Below are 26,267 nucleotides of genomic sequence, written 5' to 3'. Positions count from 1 at the left end.
CTACATTTTCTTTTAATCTATATTTTAATTAATTCAGTAAAACTTAAAATATTACTTAAAATAACTTGTGAAAGCTACTTAGATAAGGCATTTAAAATTTATTTCATGCTGTATAAAAAAGATAATTATGCTTCTTTCTAGTGATTTTAAAGCAGATGTTTAAATGCAGAAGACTTCTAGAGTCTTCAAGATGATCAATGTTGACTTAGGTTGCTCTAAGCCCATCAAAATGCAAATGAAAAAGATTTCAACATTTTAACTAAGGTAGGTATTAACAATATCCTTATTTCACCAATTGTAAACCTAAGCGGACAGAATATGAGGCCAGAAAAGAATAAGAATAAAGGACCAAAATACAGGGTTTCCTACCTCCTACGTCTATATTCAGAGAGGCCTTGGTTGAGGATTTAAAGGTGAAAGGCAGCCTCACTGAGAGTGATCATGAACAGATGGGATTTAGGATTCTAATGAAAGAAAGGAGAATAACCTGAAAAACAAAGTAAATAAATTTAAAGGAAATGAATGGGCAGAAATAGGGGGAAATAAGAGATTCAATAGAAAGTCATGTAAAACTCAAAAGCATAGAGGAGTACTTGATGTTCTTCAGAGAAGCATTTGCAAGATGGATGACCAGGTTACATTTTTCAATATATTAAGAGAAGGTGGAAAACAGGTGACCAAGTAGACTAAACCAACAGCTGGAGAGTGCTTTAATATATTTCAAGTGTCTGATTAAACATAAAGTAGGCCAATTTCCAGCTGCAAAGGAATACCTACATTTAGACAAGAAGCTAGAGGCTAAAGCAACAACTGGGAAGAATTTTAGATTAAAGATATTTAAAATTTGTATGATGAGGCTATTTAAATTATCATGAGATATGAGATGCTAAAGGAGAATATATTTTTCTTTTAGATGGTGCTGGAAACATAGCTAAGGGCATCTGATAGATTAAAAGAAAATAATACTACTTTAAAAAATCGTTTTGGAGGGAAAAATATGATAGGAAAGAAGGAAACCAGACAGAAAAAGGTTGTTTTTAAATCATCAGGTATTTGTACAACATATCTTAGGGCACTGAGTTTATTAGCTAAAGTTTAATAAAACCCAAATTGCTGAAGTGACTTAACATGAGAGAAGATGCAAATGCAGTGTTTAATAATTAAACTTTGTAAAAGAACACTGTCAATAAGTATAAGGCAACCAGTTTAGCACTTCGAAAGATGCATAAGAAGTAATCATCAAATTATTTTTCTTCATATTGTCTGTTCCAGTGAATGACATATTATTGCAGGAGTAAACTGTTATCATTGAAAATCAATTTGCAAATCCTCATCAGATGACAAGATACTGGGTAATGGCCAATGCATCCTATGAGAAACAAGTTGTATTAGATTAATTTATTTCATTTGTGAGCCATATAGGCTAGAGAGGAAGTAAAAGCTGTAACAAACCTGTGAAGTAGTTTTACTTCAGAGTCATAGGACAGATTCATAGACAAATTGGCAATGGAACACGCCAATGTCAGAGGGAAGCAGGGTTACTTGGGATAACAAGGAGGCAGAAGCATTAAAGGGGCAAAATTGTGTTATGACTTATTTACGAAATAGAGAAAGTGAGGTAGATTTTTATTGATGACTTGTAAAGCAAAATAGACAGAAAAGCCACCAAGTTTGAGGTAAAAATTAGTATATGAGTGATGGATGTAGGATTAGGTCCTCTCACATATTAGAGAAGTTGTTAAATTATCATATATACATATAGCAGGATGTGCAATTTATTTGAAATAACTTTTCCACTCTTTGACAATGGTTTACACTTTTAAAAAGAACTTTGAAGTGTGAGCTTAAGGAGTCAGAATGCTAAGAAAATTTATTAAAGGGAAATGAAATAGATCCTAAGAACGAAGATTAAGTGGAAATTAGTTTTAGAAAAAAGACTATCAATTTGCTGTCTTTTTACTGTGATATTGCATCATGATTAGCAGTAGTCAGCTAGTATCTCTGTCTAGTAGAGATAGATGAAGGGGAAAAAATTCATATCAGAAAGAAGGATTTAGGTTAGCTCTTTGTGTAACAGGCACTAACACAGACTTCCCGAGAAAGCTAAAGAATGGCATCCTCTGGAGATAAATGTACCACCTGTACAAGGTATTTAGCCAATACCTCACCTGACATAAATAAATCAGATGCTCTTGAAGACATTACCAACACATTCCTAAATTATTTATTTAATTCTGATAAATAAATTTTTTTTGGTTGAATTAAATATTGAAATAATTAATTATAATTATGAATTTTGTACACAAAGCAGGGTGGAAACCTGCATGTTTTTAGTCTTTTATTTAGATCTGGTATAGAAGCAAAGCCAAACAAACTTAAAATGCACACTTAATGTATGGTCCTGTACCTAATTAACAAGGTTAATGGCTTTGTGAAAAATCTTAGAGGCAGACACTTAAACATTGTTAATAGTTTTCAAAACCAGAGCTTGAAAAAAGTAATGAAGGCTTTGCAGTGAAAATTTACATTAAATTTCATTACGTTTGCAAATGCTTTCTCCAATTTGGGGAATAGAACTTCTTAAGTATTAATATGTGAAAACTTTCTACAATAGTTTAGAGATTTGTAATGCAAAATTCTGACTTTGATGATTCTACCATATACTTTAAATTGTGATTGTAAAATTGATGTCAATCTGAAATGTATGTAATAAATAAAGAATATCTGTATTCAAAGACTACTCCTATTAAAAATCAGAGAGTTGAGAAAAAAGGTTGGAGAGTAAATGAATTATTTTATGACACTAAAATAAAATAGCTGTGCTTTGACATATATGTGAACTAGTAGTTTGAAAGTTAAACAAGTCCAATTCTCTATTTGTTGAGAAAAATTAGGTTCATTTATCACTACATTTAAAAATCACTAGAAAATTAATTAATGCCTACTAATTTACTGACAATTGTTAAATTCTAAAGCTAGTTGGCCAGAACTATCTGTATCGTGCTTCTTGAGGTTGTGTTCTGAATTATGTCAATGCAAACCACTGCACACAGTTGACACTATTCTCTCCCTTTTAGAAATCACAGTGGACCGGCCAAAAAAAAAAAAAAAAAAAAAAAAGAATAATGATGTAGGTGAAATCCCGCCCCACTATTTGGGTCAACCTGCATAGACCCTTTTTAAAGTGCTTACAAAATAAAATTGGGTTGGGTTTGGGGGGATACTGCCATAATTTCCCTGATTTTCAAATTTCCCTAGGTTGCTGACCAAGCATTTTTGGTCCCTAGTCTATTAATTCATAACCATCATCAGTTCTGAATTATTTTAGGGAAGCAAGTGAGAAATCAATATACAAAATTGCACAGTGGTCAGTGTACCAGTGACATTTAAGAGAGAGTGGTCAAAACAGTGAATTCTAAGTAATGACGGTTACTGGTGGAGACGTGTTCATGCAACACACATGCACAAAATAAGTCACGATCACCATTTGCACACCCACAGCAGCATGCACGGCCTATGTTGAAAGACCAGGCCCCAATGGTTTTCAATTTGATGATAATAATATGGTTATTATATTTTGTGATCCTTGTATCTACTATGATACAGTAGAAAACAGAAGTGAATTTCAAATTTTTAGCCCAATCCAAATTTATCCAGACTATTTCCAGTTAAACGTAACCCTCTGGGAGTTGTAGGTCATGCCAGTGATTTCAGGCTAATATAGAACACAATTAAAATGATTAAAATATAATAGAGAAAAATAGAAAACGACTATCATGCATATATAGTTTACTACTACAGTAAGCTGAAAACCATACCCCCTGCCATCCAGGAACGTGAAACTAGTTTTGAGGAAACAAAAGAGGAACAAGTGAAGTGATGCTGTCATGTAGCACTTTGCTTATTTTATTTAATCTTGCACTCAAAATTGTTGTTTTCCTGAAATAGGCTTTTGTGCCTCTGTCACATCAGAATATATTTAGCTTGAGGTTTGTGTTTTTCCAAATAATTTAAATATTTAGGAAGTATTCATTGTCAACCTAGGCTTATAGTTCTTGCAGGCAAAAGGAGCTCATAATCATTTTGGTGACGCAGCAGAGAAATAACAATGTCTCTAGCAAAATCAAGCCATGATGTCTCCACCAGGCACCCCGAATAGCTAAGGGCAGCATGAAGATGTTGCATTGAACAGGGCATACAGCAGGCAAGTTAACATGCCGAGTAAAGGGGCACGTTGAGCATCAGATGGTGAAATTTGAGTTTGTACATTACCTTTGACATTGCGACCATTGTCTGTTTTGAGCACATAAGGATAAAAAAAGAGAAATATAAAAAGAAGACTAAAATTATATTATATACACTGAATCACCTGTATAAAAACAATCAGAGAAATCAGAATATGATGGAAAATTTCTCTTTAATTGAAATTAACATTGTGTACTATTCCACCAAGTAACATGCATATACTAAAAATAGTATCTGTCATAATATACATTCTTATTTAAATATGTGAAGCATTTATCTCAATTTCAATGGATTCCAAAGTACAGATTTTATAATTATGACAGTTTAGAAACAGATTTCCCCAGATGCTGCAGTTGTGACAAAACTTTCAACCTTGTCAACAGCCAATTTTAGTGTCTCCTCAACTGTCACTGAGAATATACTCAAAGGAAGACTCCACGTTTTGCATGTTAAGTAATATTTTGCATATAATTTAACCCAGTATGTTAATAAGGAAAATGTTTCTAAGATAACAGTTCCTTCCCTCCCTCCCTCCCTCTCTCCCTCCCTTTCTTTCCTTCAGGACAAGGTCTGGCTATATCTCTCTGGATGGACTTGAACTCCTAGGCTCAAGAATCCTCGTGCCTTAGCCTCCTTAGTAGCTGTGACTACAACCACACCACTCTGCCTGGCTCCACTGTGCCTGGCTCCAACTTACATTATTAAACACAATTTTATTAACTGCCCTCCTCCAAATGTTCTTCAATATATATTATATTATATTATTAAATATATTATTAATTATTAATATATATTATATTAATAATATATATTAATATAATATAATTATTAATATATATTAAAAATAGTAAATATAACTCAAAGAGTCATTCTTAGACAAAAATAATTGTTAGATGTAAATGAAAGATTAGATTGTTTTAAAAAATGTTAACATATTAATGTCACAATGAATTCAGTGTAATTACTAGAATATTGAAAAATTTTATTTGTAATAAAATGGGCTTTTTTAAAATCTGAGTTAAATATTTTCAGATTTATTTTGAGATCAACAATCTAAATGTTGCATACTTGCCACTAACAAAATATGCATTACTAGCTATGAAACACACAAGCTTAAAATAAATGTCTCTGTCGTATCAAAACCATTCAAATATATCCAAGATTTGAAAAATCTGTTCAGCATTTTGTTGATATCTATGCTAACACTGTGCCCATTTAAAATCTTGGAATATATCATAATAATTTCAAAGCTTACAACTGAAATAATTCTAAGAGTGTGGTATAATGAATTGCTCGTAGACATTGCATTGGACAAAGACATACAAATAAAACTGTGGCCTTAGATAACAACTCTCTTTCCACTTGGAGAGAATCACATAAAACAAATAGAGATAGTGGAAGAGATCTTGATTACCCAGAATAAATGTGTCTACCAGAAGCTGGGTCCAAAAACCATTAGTAAAGTAACAACTGCTTGCAAGTAGTTATAAATTACAACTGTACTTATTAAACCTAAAAATTATATATAAAGATTTACCAATTCCAAGAAAACTAACAAAACATTACATTATGTAGTTATTACAGCTTTGACCTTCCAAGGCAGAGTACGGCTTGTGCACTGGTCTTAGCTGAGATCTGCTTGTTATCCTTCCATGACAATGTAAGTACAGAAATTGGAGTAAATATTTAGAAACTTTTGTAGCAGTTTGGCAGAGTAATTTCATGTCTGATTAATAATAAAACAACTGGGGTTTATATTTTGTGTCTATTTTTTACATTTCATTATTCTAGTAGTACATTTTTATTGAATTCACAAATGTATTGGTCAGTGATGAATTAGAAAACAAAATTCTAGTTCTTCATCAAAGATGGTTTGAAAAGTATGGTTCTAAGGTACTTGATAATGTGGATTAAATGAGAGGATAAAGTAAAATATTATTCATTAATGTATCTGCAAAATATTTAAAGTTCTGTGAAGATAGCCTCTACAGAAGAATGTTTTTATTTATTTGAATGAGGAGACAACAATCAGACTTTGAAATCTTGTGCATTATTTCACCTGTTAGTCAGTTACATGAATTCATAAAACTAAAATCATGTCTAAAAGTTTTCCATCTTTCCTTATCAATGGCTCTATTTGTAAAATATACCGAATTACAAAGTCTTAGGAAATATAGTTTCTTTTTTGCTAATCGTGATTTTGTAGCTAAAATTGCTCTAAAGATGAAGGATAAAATACCCTCTGAATTTATCAATCTGTAGTCACATGTCGTCTATAGCATAATCTATAAGAAAGTAATACTTTTTTTGAAAACAGCTTACTTTGGGTGAGGGAGAAAAATCGAGGATGATCTAGCACCAAATGTTTATTGTACCTGTACTGAGAAATCCAAAAATATTAAATCATTCTTTCTCATAATTGTATCAGTAACTGTGCACTAAATGGAGATCATATAAATTAAAACAATGAAGTTAAATCAAGAAATCTAATCTAAACTACTTAGCACCACTGTCCAAACACAGGCTAAGTCAGTACAATGCACTGATTACATATCAGTTTGATTTTCAAATTTATTGTTTTTGAATTTTACTATACTACTGTTATAGAAGTCAGGATCTCTCTAGGGAATCACTGAAAGGTCAACTTCTGAAAAGTCAGTATGATTGCTAAAAGTGACTACACTAACTAAACTAGCTAAAACATATGCTGGCCATTTGAATTACCATATTGAATTTACCAGTCATGTTTAGCCACAGGACTCACTGATCAAAGATCAAATTCTAGTGGTTTCATTCTGTCAGGAAATAGTGAGTCTGCCATTACTAAATGGGCTAGGACCTTAGATGATTATCCAATTTGGGAATTGGCCTTGTATTTTCTTTTTTCCTTTTGACCCTCTTTGGCCCACAGATTAAAAGGATGTGTTAATTCTTCTTTTTCTGAGCTATCAATTTATCTTTCTTTGAACTTTTTCCTGCCAACTCTTCCTTTCACCTCTTCTGCCTTCTCTACTTCATGGTGTTCTTTAGATAAAGATCCTCTATACGATTTACTCTTAAGACTTCAGTTTAACTTCAGAGTATGATGGAGCAGATAACTCATTATTTTCTGATCTGCATGATTTTGAAACAGAACTCACAAGCACAGTCCTCTCAACATCACATGGTCTTCTCAATGTCACACCAATATTTATCAAGTATCTGCCATGAAGTAGACAATTGTGCTAGATACTAAGGGTGCAGAGCTCACTATGCCAGAGTGCCTATCCTGGAGGAGCTCACAGCAACATAATTGTTTGTTTACATATCTGACAAGAATGACAGACATATAATACACAATAAATATAAAATGCAATCCATGCTACACTATATGTAAATATTGGTTTGTAAACTTGAGTGTGAAATGATTTAATTCTTCTGGTTTGGGAAGGGGGAAATGGGTCCCTGACGCTGAGTGGTAGTATAAGGAGGGACAAAGTGGGGAAGAGTATTCTAGGCATAACAAAGTAATGAAGCAAGAAAACACATGTTACATTTTTGGGAAAAGGCAAATTATATCCGTGCAGGTGTAGAATAGAGTATGTAGTAGGGAAAAGAGTCTTGCTGGGGCTAGAAATTAGGCTGGAAAAATAAGCGTGATCAGCTGACAAAGTGCTTAACACCTCACACTAAGAATTAATGTTTTAAAGACAAAACCAGCAACAGCTTGGACAGCCAGTATCTCAAGAACCCAAATCTATGGGAATCTGAAAAGTGGGTCTGCTGTACCCGTGCCGAGAACTTTGATTCTCAGACTCCCTGGGGAAAGTCAAGAGATTCAACAGACTCCTCCTATGGCAAGGTTTCATGGAGGAGCAGGAGTGAGGGAAGAAAAATATTGCATGAATTTGATTGTAGACTATGGAGACAGGCAGTCCTGAGTTTGAAGCCAGGCTCTGACACTGACTAGCTCTGTAACCTTAGTCTAGTTATTTATTTAACGTATCTAAGCCACTGTTTCCTCACTTATTAAATAGGGCTTAAAAATGATTCCTAATTTGGGTTTGTTATGAGAGTAAAATGAGACTTAATGTGTGTCAAGCACTTACATTGCCTCAGACATAGTAAGTACTTAACCAATGTTATCAATTACTGTGTTCATGATGAATTGTTTCTGCCATTGCTTTTTAAGTATTCTTAATTTCACTACTGGCTAATATAAGAATGTGAACATAAAGAGGTCAGGGAGAAATAAATTCTGATTTGCTTTTCCAGTTGATTTTGGTTGAGATCAGGACTTTCAGGATTTTTTTTCCCTTTACATTTTTTCCCCTTCTTCCTACCTACCTTGCACCCCTGTCAGCTTACAGCTTTCTGATCACTCAGTACATCACGGTTCCTATGCTGCTCCCTTTGGAAAGAGTCGGTCAATGAACTAGCCCTCTGATGGCACAAATTCTTTCTTCCAGGGCATGATCATTTGCTAAATGCAGCAAAATTAATTATGCTTGAGATGATAGTGTTCATCACCTAAGCGCATGTTATAATAAGCATTAATTAATTAACACTCCATGTGGTAGGCAGATAATGGTTATCATACTATTTCAGAAATACAGATAAAGAAGCCAGAAGAAACTAAATTACTCATTAGGGTTCAAAGAGGAAATCAGTAACAACTCTGAGTGTAGGACTCAGATTTTTAATAGCCTTTAATCACATTTCTTTCCCCAATGCATAGGGATTATTGTTGAAATTTAAAACAATATGCAAATAATCATTTATTACCCGTGAATATATGTTTCCATTTTTAAAAAAATCAAACATACCTTCGCTGGCATGTCGGTCTCTAAATATGTTCTTGGGATGGACGCTGAATCCTTCTATATCATGAACTGAAGATGCTCTCCGTATACTACATAAGCTTTCCCTTGATCTGGAATGGGACAGCTGGGAACTTGACTGCAGCATGTCAGGGTAGAGTCGGTCCCATTGTCTTTTGGGAGAGGAATGGTCAAGAGGTCCGGATATATTCACCAAGGGAGAACATTTGCTGGGCTGTATCAAAGCTTTTGTGTCATCTGCTTCAGAAGGGCTGCAGCTTTCTTTTGTAGGAGACTTAAAGTGCTTCATGGCTACCGAATCATCGCTGTGTTTAGATGAATCGATGACTACCACATCGGGGTCTTCTTGTGGTAAGGACTGCTTTCTGTAAGTGAGAACTCGCAGACCAGGGAACTTGAACCCGAAAAATTTCCCTATAAATGGAGACAGGAGAGAGCATTATTATAAGGTAAATGATATATCTTGTAACAAAAACAAACATTGTTGACTCATTTAAACACCATATAAAAATAATTATGAATCAATGGTTATAGTTGGAATAAGGGATATTGTAGAAAACTTCTCTGAGACCAATGTGAAGCATCATATAAGTAATAAGAAAACAGCAAATAATTTTATCATGTTTCTGATGATTAGATCCACATCAGTGACATAAAATTATATGGATGACAGGAGACTTTTAGTTTTAATAAAATAAAAACATGCATCCACTATACATCCACTTTTCTAGGGAAATTGAAGGATGAACAGAGTTTTAAGGAAATATGATCTAGGGCATCATAAGTCCAGGGATAGACACAGGAGTGAGTACAGCCTATGTACATGTGTGGGTGATGGAGGGCTAATGTGTTGGAGCAGGCAGGAAGGAAGTGAGGTGAGGTAAAGAATAGACCTTGTATATTTAGAAGATTTGTACTGAATAACATTGTGAGTCAAGTTTGGGTGGAAAAAGTGGGGTCAACTGTGTATGAGAGGTTTATCATTCCATCTGGAATTCTTAAGGACTTTTGGTTTTAAAGAGAAATGCACCATACTGGTAAAGATTTCTTTTTCCTGTTTTCTTTTCTTTTTTTTGGCTCCAAAATTGGATAGTATGGCATATAATGTTATGTCTGTCTCAGAGTGGTTGATTCACAGAAGGACAACTAAATATAAACTTTAAAGAGCAGATGTTAAAAGTTAAAATATTAACTATAAATATAATATTAAAATATTAAACTTTAATTGTTAGGTATATAAACTCACTAGTAGTAAAAACTGCAAAGCAAAACAAGAGGATATAATTTTTATAGTCTTCAATTTTGCAGTAAATGAAAGAAAGCATAACATCTAGTGCTGGCAAAGAATACTGGGGAGCATTCTGACATTTTGGTGGTGGGATTGCAGATTACTACAAACTCTTTGGAAAGTCTTCAGACAATATCTATTAAAATGAAAAAACATACACTTTTATTTTGACTCAGTTATCCACATGTGGGATATTGCAAAGGCATAAAAATGAGAAACAATTGGATTATCCATTAGAAGGAGAATTACTGAATAAATTATGGCATTTTTATTATTTGGAATCCTACGATATTCTTTAAAAGGTTGCTCAAATATAATGTTAAGTAAAAAAAAGCAAGTTTAAATTCCACGTGTTCACATAATTTTCATCAAAATAAAACAACAGCTTATATTTGTTCATATATTTGTATTGAAAGTTTCTAACTTTTAATGTTGACTAGCTCAGTGGGTGGGTTTGGAAGTAGGGAGGTATAGTGTATTGCATTCTTCTTTATGTATCTTTTTTTATGTCAAGCATGCATTCGTTTATAAACAAAAAACTAATAAAGTAAAACTTTCACTCCTCAAATAACATAAAAACAGAGGACAAAGTATCCAAACAATAATCTGTCATTTTTATTGTCCCCACAGTAGTCTAGGTCCACATTACCCATGGCTTTACAATTACACACTGACCTTAAGTCAGTCAACTTAAATCTTTGAGTTGCAATATTAACTACCTTCTTATATTATTTAAATGTCATAGACACCATTATCTTTAATAGATTTACTATGAACTTTTCCTCAATGCATTGAAGATGCTTCTAAAACATGGAAGAACACTCTCAAAACTCACAAACATTTCTCCATGTTGAGTACACTCTCCCAGTGGATGGTTTTTTTCTATATCTACATATTCAATTCTGTCTTCAGTCCAATGACTCCTAAATATATATCTCCAGCCCAGACCTCTCCTCTGCGTTCCAAAACTGTATATCTAATAGACTCATCAACATCTCCACTTGAAAGACACCTTACAATCTTATAACAAGTCCAGTTTCATAATCTGACCCTTCAAGCCCAGGCTTTTGTTTTTCTTCTTTTTTTTTTTTTTTTTTTTTTTTTTTTTGTGAATGGAATCCATCCAGTCATATAAACCTGAGATTTAAGGACCATTCTAGATACTGTTCTCTCTCTCCCACTCATCCCCAATATTCCAATAATATCAATCCCTTAATTGTGTTCATTTCGCCTCCTGAACGTCTATTTTCATTTCTCTCATCTTCACTGCTCCTACATCTTTCCAAGATACTATACTGGTCCACAAGATTTCCTGCAAAAGAATCCCAATCACTCTTCACATTTGTACCTTTATTGTCCACCCTTAAAACTAATAATTTTTACCTTTAAATAATAAATAAATTTTATCTTTTAAAAAATTTAGAGGATGGGCACACTGGTTTATGCCTGTAATGCCAGCACTTTGTGAAGAAAAGGCGTAATGCTCTCTAGAGGTCAGCCGTTTGAGACAAATCTGGGGAACAGAGCAAGACCCCCCATCTCTACAAAAAAAAAAAATATAGCTAGGTATGGTGGTATATGGCTGTAGTCCTAGCCACTCAGGAGGCTGTGGTGGGAGGACAGATTGAGCCTATGAGTTTGAGGCTACAGTGAGCTATGATTGAGCCACTGCATCCCAGCCTAAGTGACAGAGAGAGACCCTATCTCTAAAGAAAGAAAAATTCATATATGATTATGTAAACTATTGCACAATTCCACCCTTCCCCTGTCCTCTCCTGCTACCAATAACTTTCTCTTTGGGGACGGAAGACAAAACTATCTCCATCTTGCAGCTTCTTACTCTCTAGAACCCAGTCATACAGAATTTTAATTCCCCTGGAGGCCTCTGCTTCTTTCAGATTCATGGCTTCTTTCTGTTTGATCCTTTTTACTTCACCTACTGAGCTCATCCTTTAGATTTCAGCACCAAAGTGATTTCATGGGGAAGCTTTTCCTTCCTTCTGAACAGGTTACCACCCCTTTCATAGCTTTCACCACAGTTAATAACTATGCACTTGTTGATTTTCTGTTTAAAATTTTTTTCCATGACTGGACCATAGGCCTCAGAAGGGCAGGACCCCAGGCTATTTTCCTCACCATTGAGTCCCAGCTCTGACCGAATGACTTGGCATGGTAAATGAATTCTCACAAACAGATTCTAAACTGAACTCAGAATGTGCTCAATTTTGACTGTAGGAAAACTAGACTATTTAATTGCTCTGATCACTATCATTAGAGAATTTTAACCTCCTGGAATTGTACTGACTGACATTTAACAAAAAATATTGATTGAGTAGAACTCAACAGTTCATGGAAAAGGGCGAACTCTGTACCATGTCCTCTCTATTTGATTTAACTCATCTATGAAGTTTATGTAAAATACCTGTTACAGAAAATTTGAGAATTTAAGAAGGCCAATTTATTATTATAAGCTTTCATTTGTGGTCTAGCAGTTAATAATGATACAAATCATTGAAATAGAATTAAACATTTTTATTATTATTATTATGGACATATAGTTGTACACATTTATGAAGTACACATGATATTTTGATACAATAATACATTGTGTAATGATCAAATCAGTGTAATTGGGATATCCATCATCTCAAGCATGTATCATTTTTCGTGTCAGAAACATTCCACTTCTACTCTTTTAGTTATTTTGAAATATTTGATAAATTATTGTTAACTATTGTTGCTCTAAAGTGCTACCAAACACCAGATCTAATTCCTTCTATCTAACTGTATTTTGGTGCCCATTACTTATCCCCACTTTATCCACCACACCCTACCCTAGTACCCTTCCTATCCTCTGGTAACCATCATTCTACTACTTATCTCTGTGGTAGAAGACATGACAATATACAGACAAACCACAAGTACAATCAACATTAAACTCTGGATTAATAAGACAAAGACAAGAGTAACCAATCTGCGCAAATAAGATTAAGTAACAGTTCATCGTGATAACTGTTTTGCAAACATTCTTACATATCTCTACTAATAACTTTTATATTCTCAAGTAAATTGCCAAGTTGAAAATCAGTGAACTGCATCCAAGTCATTTGATTAGTCTTTAATGCACATGAAATTGAGTTTTAAAGCAGTTTACAAATCAATTCTGCAAGCTTATTACAATGCATTGAAAGTCAATGACTACTTTTGTTAATTTTTCATCATTTACTTCACACTCCTCCTTTAAAAAACAATTCACTGGCTTTCTTAAATTAATGACCACATAGGCATTTAGTTCATTCCTATAGTTTAGTCATATCCAGTGTGGTACAGATGGTCTTTTCTGCATCACTAGGTTAATAGGACCATGTTATATTGCATTACAGATTTAGTTGTCTAACTGTAGTTCATGCGGAAAGAATGCACATTGAGAATTTTGCTCAATGCTAGCACTTTCAGGCATGAAATATAAAACGTAGATGAGTGTAATCCTGTTATGGATCTTAACACTGAAAAACATCCGTGCAAATTAAGTCTTCAGATTTTATTATATTTGATTTCTAATTTGAATAATTAAAATAGATACTATTTAACCTATTTACTATAATGCTCAATAAATGTGAAATAAGAGAAACAGAAAAAGGTTTTGCACACATTTTTACACATTTCCAGAAAGAATTACAAGTACTGGTAAATGACTTACATGATTATAATTTTGTTTAAACACATCCTTTTCATCTAAGAAGGCATACAGTTGTTAATATACATGAATATAATTATAGTAGTTACAATTAACTACTAGTATAATGTCTTTCTCAGGACATGTCATTTTTGTGAAGATGCTGAATATAAATTTGGAGGGCGCATCTTCATCAATCCTGTCATATATAACTGACAACTTTGTAGTTCTCAACCAAGAAAACATAGATATTCCCATCATCTTTCTCTGTGAAAAGTCTATAATTATAACTTTAATGTACACATGCAAAAATGTTAAATATTTTGCCAAATTCATACAGAAAATTCATGTCAGGTTAGCATAAAACAGCAGTTTCCTTGATTTAATTTTAGTTTTACCCAAGGTTTGGTGTTTTCTTGGGTCATAAATAGCCACATGAGAATCTAATGAAAATCCTGATTTCTCTTTGAAATAAATGTAGATAAATGCATACACACAATTTTGCTTATGATTTCAGAAGTTGAATAACTAACTCCCCTTCTCCAACTAAAGCCCTTCAACATTGACCTCCCCTAAGATCCCCAGGATTCGTTGATTCTTTATATTCCTTTTAGTTTTAAATTTATTTGCTGACATATTTGTGCTAGTCACATTTCTCATAAAATTATAATGATCACAACTACACTTATAACCTATCTCCTGTGGTAATGGGGTTTTAGAAATTGGCTTTACTAAACTTTTCCAATTTGAGAAGACCGCATCAATCTGCTGCTGTTATTCTCTCCCTCTCCCTCTTTCTTTCTCTCTCTCCCCACTTCTTTCCTGTGTGAATTGATTCTCATCTATTACAGTTTGGAAGTAAACTATTACACCATTTTTGACTTCAAGCAGTTCTTCTAACTTAAGACTACATTTAGGGATATTAGAAACAATAATTTTCTTGTGGAAAAACAAAAAATATCTGCAGAATTCTCCATCTATTTTCTTTTTTTTTTTTTTTTTTTTAATTTATTTATTATTATTATACTTTAAGTTGTAGGGTACATGTGCATAACGTGCAGGTTTGTTACATATGTATACTTGTGCCTTGTTGCTGTGCTGCACCCATCAACTCGTCATTTACATCAGGTATAACTCCCAATGCAATCCCTCCCCCCTCCCCCCCTCCCCCCTCCCCCCTCCCCATGATAGGCCCCAGTGTGTGATGTTCCCCTTCCTGAGTCCGAGTGATCTCATTGTTCAGTTCCCACCTATGAGTGAGAACATGCGGTGTTTGGTTTTCTGTTCTTGTGATAGTTTGCTAAGAATGATGGTTTCCAGCTGCATCCATGTCCCTACAAAGGACACAAACTCATCCTTTTTGATGGCTGCATAGTATTCCATGGTGTATATGTGCCACATTTTCTTAATCCAATCTGTCACTGATGGACATTTGGGTTGATTCCAAGTCTTTGCTATTGTGAATAGTGCCGCAATAAACATACGTGTGCATGTGTCTTTATAGCAGCATAATTTATAATCCTTTGGGTATATCCCCAGTAATGGGATGGCTGGGTCATATGGTACATCTAGTTCTAGATCCTTGAGGAATCGCCATACTGTTTTCCATAATGGTTGAACTAGTTTACAATCCCACCAACAGTGTAAAAGTGTTCCTATTTCTCCACATCCTCTCCAGCACCTGTTGTTTCCTGACTTTTTAATGATCGCCATTCTAACTGGGGTGAGATGGTATCTCATTGTGGTTTTGATTTGCATTTCTCTGATGGCCAGTGATGATGAGCATTTTTTCATGTGTCTGTTGGCTGTATGAATGTCTTCTTTTGAGAAATGTCTGTTCATATCCTTTGCCCACTTTTTGATGGGGTTGTTTGTTTTTTTCTTGTAAATTTGTTTGAGTTCTTTGTAGGTTCTGGATATTAGCCCTTTGTCAGATGAGTAGATTGCAAAAATTTTCTCCCATTCTGTAGGTTGCCTGTTCACTCTGATGGTAGTTTCTTTTGCTGTGCAGAAGCTCTTTAGTTTAATGAGATCCCATTTGTCAATTTTGGCTTTTGCTGCCGTTGCTTTTGGTGTTTTAGACATGAAATCTTTGCCCATGCCTATGTCCTGAATGGTACTACCTAGGTTTTCCTCTAGGATTTTTATGGTATTAGGTCTAACATTTAAGTCTTTAATCCATCTTGAATTAATTTTCGTATAAGGAGTAAGGAAAGGATCCAGTTTCAGCTTTCTACTTACGGCTAGCCAATTTTCCCAGCACCATTTATTAAATAGGGAATCCTTTCCCCATTTCTTGTTTCTCTCAGGTTTGTCAAAGATCAGATGGCTGTAGATGTGTGGTATTATTTCTGAGGACTCTGTTCTGTTCCATTGGTCTATATCTCTGTTTTGGTACCAGTACCATGCTGTTTTGGTTACTGTAGCTTTGTAGTATAGTTTGAAGTCAGGTAGCGTGATGCCTCCAGCTTTGTTCTTTTGACTTAGGATTGTCTTGGAGATGTGGGCTCTTTTTTGGTTCCATATGAACTTTAAAGCAGTTTTTTCCAATTCCGTGAAGAAACTCGTTGGTAGCTTGATGGGGATGGCATTGAATCTATAAATAACCTTGGGCAGTATGGCCATTTTCACGATATTGATTCTTCCTATCCATGAGCATGGTATGTTCTTCCATTTGTTTGTGTCCTCTTTGATTTCACTGAGCAGTGGTTTGTAGTTCTCCTTGAAGAGGTCCTTTACATCCCTTGTAAGTTGGATTCCTAGGTATTTTATTCTCTTTGAAGCAATTGTGAATGGAAGTTCATTCCTGATTTGGCTCTCTGTTTGTCTGTTACTGGTGTATAAGAATGCTTGTGATTTTTGCACATTAATTTTGTATCCTGAGACTTTGCTGAAATTGCTTATCAGCTTAAGGAGATTTTGGGCTGAGACAATGGGGTTTTCTAAATATAGAATCATGTCATCTGCAAAGAGGGACAATTTGACTTCTTCTTTTCCTAACTGAATACCCTTGATTTCTTTCTCTTGCCTAATTGCCCTAGCCAGAACTTCCAACACTATGTTGAATAGGAGTGGTGAGAGAGGGCATCCCTGTCTTGTGCCAGTTTTCAAAGGGAATTTTTCCAGTTTTTGCCCATTCAGTATGATATTGGCTGTGGGTTTGTCATAGATAGCTCTTATTATTTTGAGGTACGTTCCATCAATACCGAATTTATTGAGCGTTTTTAGCATGAAGGGCTGTTGAATTTTGTCAAAAGCCTTTTCTGCATCTATTGAGATAATCATGTGGTTCTTGTCTTTGGTTCTGTTTATATGCTGGATTATGTTTATTGATTTGCGAATGTTGAACCAGCCTTGCATCCCAGGGATGAAGCCCACTTGATCATGGTGGATAAGCTTTTTGATGTGTTGCTGAACCCGGTTTGCCAGTATTTTATTGAGGATTTTTGCATCGATGTTCATCAGGGATATTGGTCTAAAATTCTCTTTTTTTGTTGTGTCTCTGCCAGGCTTTGGTATCAGAATGATGTTGGCCTCATAAAATGAGTTAGGGAGGATTCCCTCTTTTTCTATTGATTGGAATAGTTTCAGAAGGAATGGTACCAACTCCTCCTTGTACCTCTGGTAGAATTCAGCTGTGAATCCATCTGGTCCTGGACTTTTTTTGGTTGGTAGGCTATTAATTATTGCCTCAATTTCAGAGCTTACTATTGGTCTATTCAGGGATTCAACTTCTTCCTGGTTTAGTCTTGGAAGAGTGTAAGTGTCCAGGAAATTATCCATTTCTTCTAGATTTTCCAGTTTATTTGCGTAGAGGTGTTTATAGTATTCTCTGATGGTAGTTTGTATTTCTGTGGGGTCGGTGGTGATATCCCCTTTATCATTTTTAATTGCATAGATTTGATTCTTCTCTCTTTTCTTCTTTATTAGTCTGGCTAGTGGTCTGTCAATTTTGTTGATCTTTTCAAAAAACCAACTCCTAGATTCATTGATTTTTTGGAGAGTTTTTTTGTGTCTCTATCTCCTTCAGTTCTGCTCTGATCTTAGTTATTTCTTGCCTTCTGCTAGCTTTCGAATGTGTTTGCTCTTGCTTCTCTAGCTCTTTTAATTGTGATGTTAGAGTGTCAATTTTAGATCTTTCCTGCTTTCTCTTGTGGGCATTTAGTGCTATCAATTTCCCTCTACACACTGCTTTAAATGTGTCCCAGAGATTCTGGTATGTTGTATCTTTGTTCTCATTGGTTTCAAAGAACATCTTTATTTCTGCCTTCATTTCGTTATGTACCCAGTAGTCATTCAGGAGCAGGTTGTTCAGTTTCCATGTAGTTGAGCGGTTTTGATTGAGTTTCTTAGTCCTGAGTTCTAGTTTGATTGCACTGTGGTCTGAGAGACAGTTTGTTATAATTTCTGTTCTTGTACATTTGCTGAGGAGTGCTTTACTTCCAATTACGTGGTCAATTTTGGAGTAAGTACGATGTGGTGCTGAGAAGAATGTATATTCTGTTGATTTGGGGTGGAGAGTTCTGTAGATGTCTATTAGGTCTGCTTGCTGCAGAGATGAGTTCAATTCCTGGATATCCTTGTTAACTTTCTGTCTCGTTGATCTGTCTAATGTTGACAGTGGAGTGTTGAAGTCTCCCATTATTATTGTATGGGAGTCTAAGTCTCTTTGTAAGTCTCTAAGGACTTGCTTTATGAATCTGGGTGCTCCTGTATTGGGTGCATATATATTTAGGATAGTTAGCTCTTCCTGTTGAATTGATCCCTTTACCATTATGTAATGGCCTTCTTTGTCTCTTTTGATCTTTGATGGTTTAAAGTCTGTTTTATCAGAGACTAGTATAGCAACCCCCGCTTTTTTTTGTTCTCCATTTGCTTGGTAAATCTTCCTCCATCCCTTTATTTTGAGCCTATGTATGTCTCTGCGTGTGAGATGGGTCTCCTGAATACAGCAGACTGATGGGTCTTGACTCTTTATCCAGTTTGCCAGTCTGTGTCTTTTAATTGGAGCATTTAGTCCATTTACATTTAAGGTTAAGATTGTTATGTGTGAACTTGATCCTGCCATTATGATATTAACTGGTTATTTTGGTCGTTAGTTGATGCAGTTTCTTCCTAGCCTCGATGGTCTTTACATTTTGGCATGTTTTTTTTGCAATGGCTGGTACCGGTTGTTCCTTTCCATGTTGAGTGCTTCCTTCAGGATCTCTTGTAAGGCAGGCCTAGTGGTGACAAAATCTCTAAGCATTTGCTTATCTGTAAAGGATTTTATTTCTCCTTCACTTATGAAACTTAGTTTGGCTGGATATGAAATTCTGGGTTTAAAATTCTTTTCTTTAAGAATGTTGAATATTGGCCCCCACTCTCTTCTGGCTTGGAGAGTTTCTGCCGAGAGATCTGCTGTTAGTCTGATGGGCTTCCCTTTGTGGGTAACCCGACCTTTCTCTCTGGCTGCTCTTAAGATTTTTTCCTTCATTTCAACTTTGGTGAATCTGGCAATTATGTGTCTTGGAGTTGCTCTTCTCGAGGAGTATCTTTGTGGCGTTCTCTGTATTTCCTGGATTTGAATGTTGGCCTGCCCTACTAGGTTGGGGAAGTTCTCCTGGATGATATCCTGAAGAGTGTTTTCCAACTTGGTTCCATTTTCCCCCTCACTTTCAGGCACCCCAATCAGACGTAGATTTGGTCTTTTTACATAATCCCATACTTCTTGCAGGCTTTGTTCATTTCTTTTTCTTCTTTTTTCTTTTGGTTTCTCTTCTCGCTTCATTTCATTCATTTGATCCTCAATCGCTGATACTCTTTCTTCCAGTTGATCGAGTCGGTTACTGAAGCTTGTGCATTTGTCACGTATTTCTCGTGTCATGGTTTTCATCTCTTTCATTTCGTTTAGGACCTTCTCTGCATTAATTACTCTAGCCATCAATTCTTCCACTTTTTTTTCAAGATTTTTAGTTTCTTTGCGCTGGGTACGTAATTCTTCCTTTAGCTCTGAGAAATTTGATGAGCTTTTTGATGGACTGAAGCCTTCTTCTCTCATCTCGTCAAAGTCATTCTCCGTCCAGCTTTGATCCGTTGCTGGCGATGAGCTGCGCTCCTTTGCCGGGGGAGATGCGCTCTTATTTTTTGAATTTCCAGCTTTTCTGCCCTGCTTTTCCCCCATCTTTGTGGTTTTATCTGCCTCTGGTCTTTGATGATGGTGATGTACTGATGGGGTTTTGGTGTAGGTGTCCTTCCTGTTTGATAGTTTTCCTTCTAACAGTCAGGACCCTCAGCTGTAGGTCTGTTGGAGATTGCTTGAGGTCCACTCCAGACCCTGTTTGCCTGGGTATCAGCAGCAGAGGCTGCAGAAGATAGAATATTTCTGAACAGCGAGTGTACCTGTCTGATTCTTGCTTTGGAAGCTTCCTCTCAGGGGTGTACTCCACCCTGTGAGGTGTGGGGTATCAGACTGCCCCTAGTGGGGGATGTCTCCCAGTTAGGCTGCTCAGGGGTCAGGGACCCACTTGAGCAGGGAGTCTGTCCCTTCTCAGATCTCAACCTCCGTGTTGGGAGATCCACTGCTCTCTTCAAAGCTGTCAGACAGATTCGTTTGCGTCTGCAGAGTTTTCTGCTGCTTTTGTTGTTGTATAGTTGTGCCCTGTCCCCAGAGGTGGAGTCTACAGAGACAGGCAGGTTTCCTTGAGCTGCTGTGAGCTCCACCCAGTTCGAGCTTCCCAGAGGCTATGTTTACCTACTTAAGCCTCGGCAATGGCGGGCGCCCCTCCCCCAGCCTCGCTGCTGCCTTGCCGGTAGATCACAGACTGCTGTGCTAGCAATGAGGGAGGCTCCGTGGGTGTGGGACCCTCCCGGCCAGGCGTGGGATATGATCTCCTGGTGTGCCTGTTTGCTTAAAGCGCAGTATTGGGGTGGGAGTTACCCGATTTTCCAGGTGTTGTGTGTCTCAGTTCCCCTGGCTAGGAAAAGGGATTCCCTTCCCCCTTGCGCTTCCCAGGTGAGGCAATGCCTCGCCCTGCTTCAGCTCTCGCTGGTCGGGCTGCAGCAGCTGACCAGCACCGATCGTCCGGCACTCCCCAGTGAGATGAACCCAGTACCTCAGTTGAAAATGCAGAAATCACCGGTCTTCTGTGTCGCTCGCGCTGGGAGTTGGAGACTGGAGCTGTTCCTATTCGGCCATCTTGCTCCGCCCCCCGTCTCCATCTATTTTCAATCATTGATTTTTCTCACAACACAATGGCAAGTTTCCAATCATTTCCTTCATTCAATTTTTCATCATTTCTATAAATTCTTAGAACCTTGATTATGTCATATTTTTACTGCAAAAACCCAATTAAATATAATTAGAAGCCGTTTATTCCTGATTGGTTCTGCTAGGTTGAAGTATGGACTGAAAAGTAGAGAGAAACTTAAGTTCAAGTAGTCAAGCAAATTAGAGACCATGGTGAAACAGGAGAGGATCTGTGTGGGGAGTAAAGTGAGGTTTGTTGTAAAGGCCATAAGCAGAGATCTGTCCCCTCACAAAGGGTTGGGGTGGTGGGAGGGTATCTTAAATTGGATTCCTGAGAGTAGATTGTGAAAAGGCTTATTGAGGGAGTACTCTCATGTCTATTATGTTATGTCTATTAAAAAGGCAGGATTAAGAAGAGAAAGTTAAACTGCTTTTCATATGCAGCTGAAGCTTCGGCCAATCCTCCTGGAGCTCAAATGCAGGGATATGCCCTTCAGAGTTCTGCCAAATTGAAGTCAGAGTACCTGGCCTTTGCTTCCCTGTATCTACCAGTCACTGGTAAAGCCACACCATGGGAAAGGCCATAATGCTGGGTAAGGTAGTTTCCTGCCTTAGACCACAATTTCTAGGGAGGGGTAGCAGTGTATCTGGAACAGCTGATATTTCCAGCAGCTGGGCTGTCTCAGCCCTAAGGAAGATGTCTGGGCTTAGGGCCACAGCGTCCAGTACAGAGAGAGAAATGTAGCCATCTTTTGGCCTGAAAAAATATGATCTGAATTAAGCCTACAGTCCCCTATTATCACACAAAATAAGGATGTGTGAATTGGTATCTGTGTACCTTTCTAATGTCAGAGTACTTACAAGCCTGACATTAAATCTGAAGCCTTAAAATCAGTGTGAGAATTTTCTCCAACCACATAACCCTGGATTTGCAGAGAAACACGACTTTAACTCCTGAATCAGAGAGAGAAGAAAATCAAATTTGGTGGGATAAACAGAGTTAATGACTAACATAGCTGCCTTTTTCTTTTTTGGAAGAAAATTTTCATAGAGGGATCCTGCAAGGACATGAGTCTCTCCTACTCCTACATATGTAGGAAGGTATATAACATTGCCTATGAGCTGGTAGAACAACTCAGAATATTGTCAAAGAAGGATGTAGATAGCAGCTAGACTGGGAAAGATTATCATTCAATGTGAACTCAATTTTAGCCAAGTGGCTACCCTGATTAGTGGGTGACAAATGTTCCACTGTAGCCAGAGCAGGCCTAGTGTCAGCGATAACAAAAGATCACCAGGGAGTCTACTGACCTAATAAACTTGAAGCTAGATACAAGGTTCTCTAAAGGAGCAGATCAGATCGGTAATGCCATGAAAGGCTAAGAATCCTGTGACATTTCCTAGGGTATTAGATACCAGAGAAAAAAACAAGATCTTACAGTGAGCAGTAAGGATGAGGTCTAATTGGAATCTGTAAGTTATGTGAGTTAAAGGCAGTAAGTGGAGGTTGGAGGAGTCAGTGCTGTAGCAAGGCATGAGAACAATTACAGGAGCTGCAGCAGCAACAGAGCACTCCCGTAAACATGTTCACAAATGTTGACGATATCTGAGGGACACTGCTTGTGATCTGGCTGGGTCATCACGAGAGCAAAGAAGCAAGAAACATGAATTTGGATAAGGGGGATAGGGCAGAAGACAGGACAAAGTGGTGGACTGCTTTCAGCCTCTTAGGGTTAAAATCTCTCAGTGAGAGGGGATTGGGAATGAAAGCAAACACAGCAGCATAATATACACCTAATTAAGTTTCTATGTGCTTAAAATAACAGCTTAGTAAATCAATGCATGCAATACCCATACTTTCTTTTTGATAGATTCTTTCTGTTTGTAAATGTCAAATTAAAAAGTCCATTCAAGTCCTGTGAAAGTGATAACGTCTTAACCAAAATTGAGCATGGATGATCATGTAGTCATCACATAAACAGATACTCTCTTGATGGACTTTTCCAAACACAAATGGTACAGACACCAGTTACCCAAATGCTGTATGAATAGGGACTGCCCCTGATTGGGTGTTGCTAGGTAACAAAATTTTCCAAATTATACTCACATGGGGGCTCTCTGATGTGGATATACCAATTTGGGCATTCATTAACATCCATTGTTAATGAGGAAATAATGTATTTTTTTCAACTACTAGCAATTTTCTTGACCTTAGAAATAGACACTTTGTTCAAATCCCGGGGGTTGGGAAAGGCACATGACATAAAATTTATTGCAACTATGACTAAACTTTCCTCAGATTTGTTTTTTGCAACCATGTCATGTTTCCTTTTATATCAAATTTAATCTTTAAAAAGAGGAAACTTCAAAATACAGGAGAATAGTAAACATTAGTTACAGTGTAAAACCTTTAATTAAATTCATCTGAATAACAGATTGTTTCTATAGTAATGCTTACTGAATGGGAAACTCTATATTACTATTGCAGCTCTTCATCTTCAAATTAAAGAATGACTTTCAGCTCCAGTGGAGAATAGTAAAAACACTGTAAAAGCACTTTTATAAACCAGCTCTATGGAAAATTTCTTTGTTCCTTAGCTTGAGGTCTAAAAACTGAGATACAAATTTGTGGGAGTAATGTAGCTATTGAGGCAAATGTGTATTTTACGTGTCAATTATCCAGAGTATTGAGTCCAAAGCATATGAATAAAATTTTAGTGGCTTAAATTAGCTAGATAATTGCCTAAATTATCAATTATATTTTGTGTGGATAGGTTTAGCTTCAGTTGAAGCTTTTAGAATAATTCAAAATTTTAGCAAGCATAAAAGTAAAATTATCTTTGATTTGGAAAGTGTAATTTTAATCTTTTCAAAAATAATGGATGTCCTTTATAGTACTTTAATAAGATTAAATGAAAAAGTACACTGTAAAAAAATACTATAAGATGCTTCAGAAATTTCAGGGTTTTTTTTTTACATTTATTTTCACTTAAAATTATTTTTATAGTTCTATCTAAACTTTCGTTAACCTAGACCATGGTTTTCAAACTTTCTTGGGCATCAGAATGACTTGAAGTGTTTGTTAAAACACATTGGTGAATTTCTGAGTTTCTGAATCAGTTGTTCTGGTGTAGGGCCCAAGAACTTGCATTTCAAACACATTGCAAGGTGACGTTGATGGTCTCACACTTGAAGAACCACTGATAGGCAATCTGAGTAATGCCCATTCAGTAGGAAAAAAGTAGCTTAATTATTAAATGAAAAAAAAACTTTTTATGTCTTCTACAAATATGTACTGGATACTTACTATTTGCAAAATATTAAGTCTATATGAAAGAAAATAAAATGTCCCTGCTATGAAGTAGAGCTGTAGGGTTATGGGCCACTTCGAATAAGATAAAGATGTTCTCCAGTTTTCCAGTCCTCACTTCTCTCTCTATTTTTTTACTCCTGGCCTTCTTCATTCATGTTACTTGTTTACTAAGCAAACAGATGTGACCAATGTGGTAGTGGAGACAGGTATGAGGTATTATGATGTCACAGGGGCAGGAACATGTGGACCCATGTGGGCGAATTAAGCATCTGCCACAGATGAAGAGTCCTTTGGAATAGGTATGCTAGAAGGAGGAAAGCATTTTAGTAGAGGGGACACCACATGATACAAATTAGGTGGCATAAAGTGAATGGTAGTTTCAAGGAATCCCCATTAAAATATGGGATGTGATGGGAAATTAGACTGAAGAAGTATCAGAAGCTATATCATGATAGATTGATTGTATTATGCATGCACAGGGCTTTGGAGTCTTATATTTTAGGCAATAGAGGACAATTGTAAAAGACGTAGACAGTGGAGGATTATGATGTGATGTACAGCAATATAACATGTAATCCTGAAGAAAAGAAGCTTAAAGCAGGAATACCTATTATGAGACTATTATATCAGTCCAAGAAACATGTGTTGAGGGTCTGAGTAGGACAATTATAGCGGGCTATGTGAGAGAGATAGTTAAGAGATGTGTTTCATAGACTTTGGCTAACCTTTGGTTGGGAAAATAGAGGATTAGATAGAAGGAGAAGTTTAGTATCATGCCCAGGTTTCTGGCTTGGGAGCTTTGGATAATGATTCTATTCATAATTTATGAAAAGGAACAGTTTTTTGTTGGGATGAAATGGATGGTAGCTGAGGATGGAAAGGCAGTTCTTAGCTTGAAATGCTAAATCGCCCAGAAATACTAAAATCTAAATGATATGTCTAGTGGGATATATGAGGTTGTAAGTAAGGCTAAAGAAAGATAATGAGCTGGAGATACTGATTTGTGAGAAGGTCTTTATCCTGTAAGTAAAGGATGAGGTTGCCCAAGCAGGGTATATAGAGATGACTAAGAAGGAAGGAATATTAAAAGCAGCTCCCAGGGGAGAAACAAACAGCTTTTAGGAGTAGAGTAAGAGAAACAAGCAAATGGTACTGAAATAGCTGTTACAGACGTGGAAAGACTCAAGGGAATGTGGTGACATGGAATGTAAAAGAAGGGAATCCAACTTAAGTACCACTTTTTGTTTAATTTAGGTTCCCCCAATCCCTTCAAGAAATGTTTAGAAAATTGAAAAGTGTGCATGTATCTGTGTGTGAATCAGAGTATGATACTAGATTAATGCTACAGAAGACATATGAAATTCAAATGTAGTTTTCAATAATTTAAAATGAAACAAAAATAATTTATCTAAAACAGTAAAAGTGAAAACCTCTTATACTTGATGACAGTTAACTCAGGCATTAATCACGTAAACAAGAACGCATAATTTGTTTCTCCTCCATTTTTCACAAGTATTCGACATCATCAAATATTACGGCTGAAAAGAAGAGAGCACACTTTTCCATTACTATTGGCTCCTTTAAATGTGGCCCCTTATGCTTGGTAAGGAATACACAATTTTCTCTTTCACTCTGTATTATTTCTATTTATTAGATTGCAAACTTTTTACAGAAGACTTCGGTGAGAAAGTGTTCAA

General features: G+C 36.2%; 1 protein-coding gene and 1 long non-coding RNA gene across 7 annotated transcripts in view; one reads left to right on the top strand and one right to left on the bottom strand.

The window, feature by feature from the left end:
* The window catches only part of KCNH7 (potassium voltage-gated channel subfamily H member 7), a 475,718-nt gene that overhangs the window by 138,264 nt on the left and 311,187 nt on the right, over positions 1–26,267 (bottom strand). For 3 of the 6 annotated variants that reach the window (XM_050752293.1, XM_050752296.1, XM_050752294.1), the window contains exons 4-5: positions 9,051–9,479; positions 4,273–4,293 (exon numbers count right to left, since the gene is read on the bottom strand). In XM_050752293.1, coding sequence (XP_050608250.1) covers positions 4,273–4,293; positions 9,051–9,479 — 450 coding nt within the window. Of the gene's footprint in view, positions 1–4,272; positions 4,294–6,567; positions 6,626–9,050; positions 9,480–26,267 lie in introns of those variants that run through there. The other 3 variants (XM_050752295.1, XM_050752299.1, XM_050752298.1) reach the window with 2 other exon arrangements.
* LOC126932959 (uncharacterized) overlaps positions 24,807–26,267 on the top strand; it is a 72,213-nt gene continuing 70,752 nt past the window's right edge. The window contains exons 1-2 of the long non-coding RNA XR_007718390.1: positions 24,807–24,869; positions 26,084–26,173. This is a non-coding gene — a long non-coding RNA (uncharacterized LOC126932959). The remainder of the gene's footprint in view (positions 24,870–26,083; positions 26,174–26,267) is intronic.

The sequence above is a fragment of the Macaca thibetana genome, chromosome 12 (assembly GCF_024542745.1).
Source record: "Macaca thibetana thibetana isolate TM-01 chromosome 12, ASM2454274v1, whole genome shotgun sequence".
In the NCBI taxonomy this organism is placed as follows: Eukaryota; Metazoa; Chordata; class Mammalia; order Primates; family Cercopithecidae; genus Macaca; species Macaca thibetana.
This window is presented reverse-complemented; position numbering and strand designations above follow the sequence as displayed.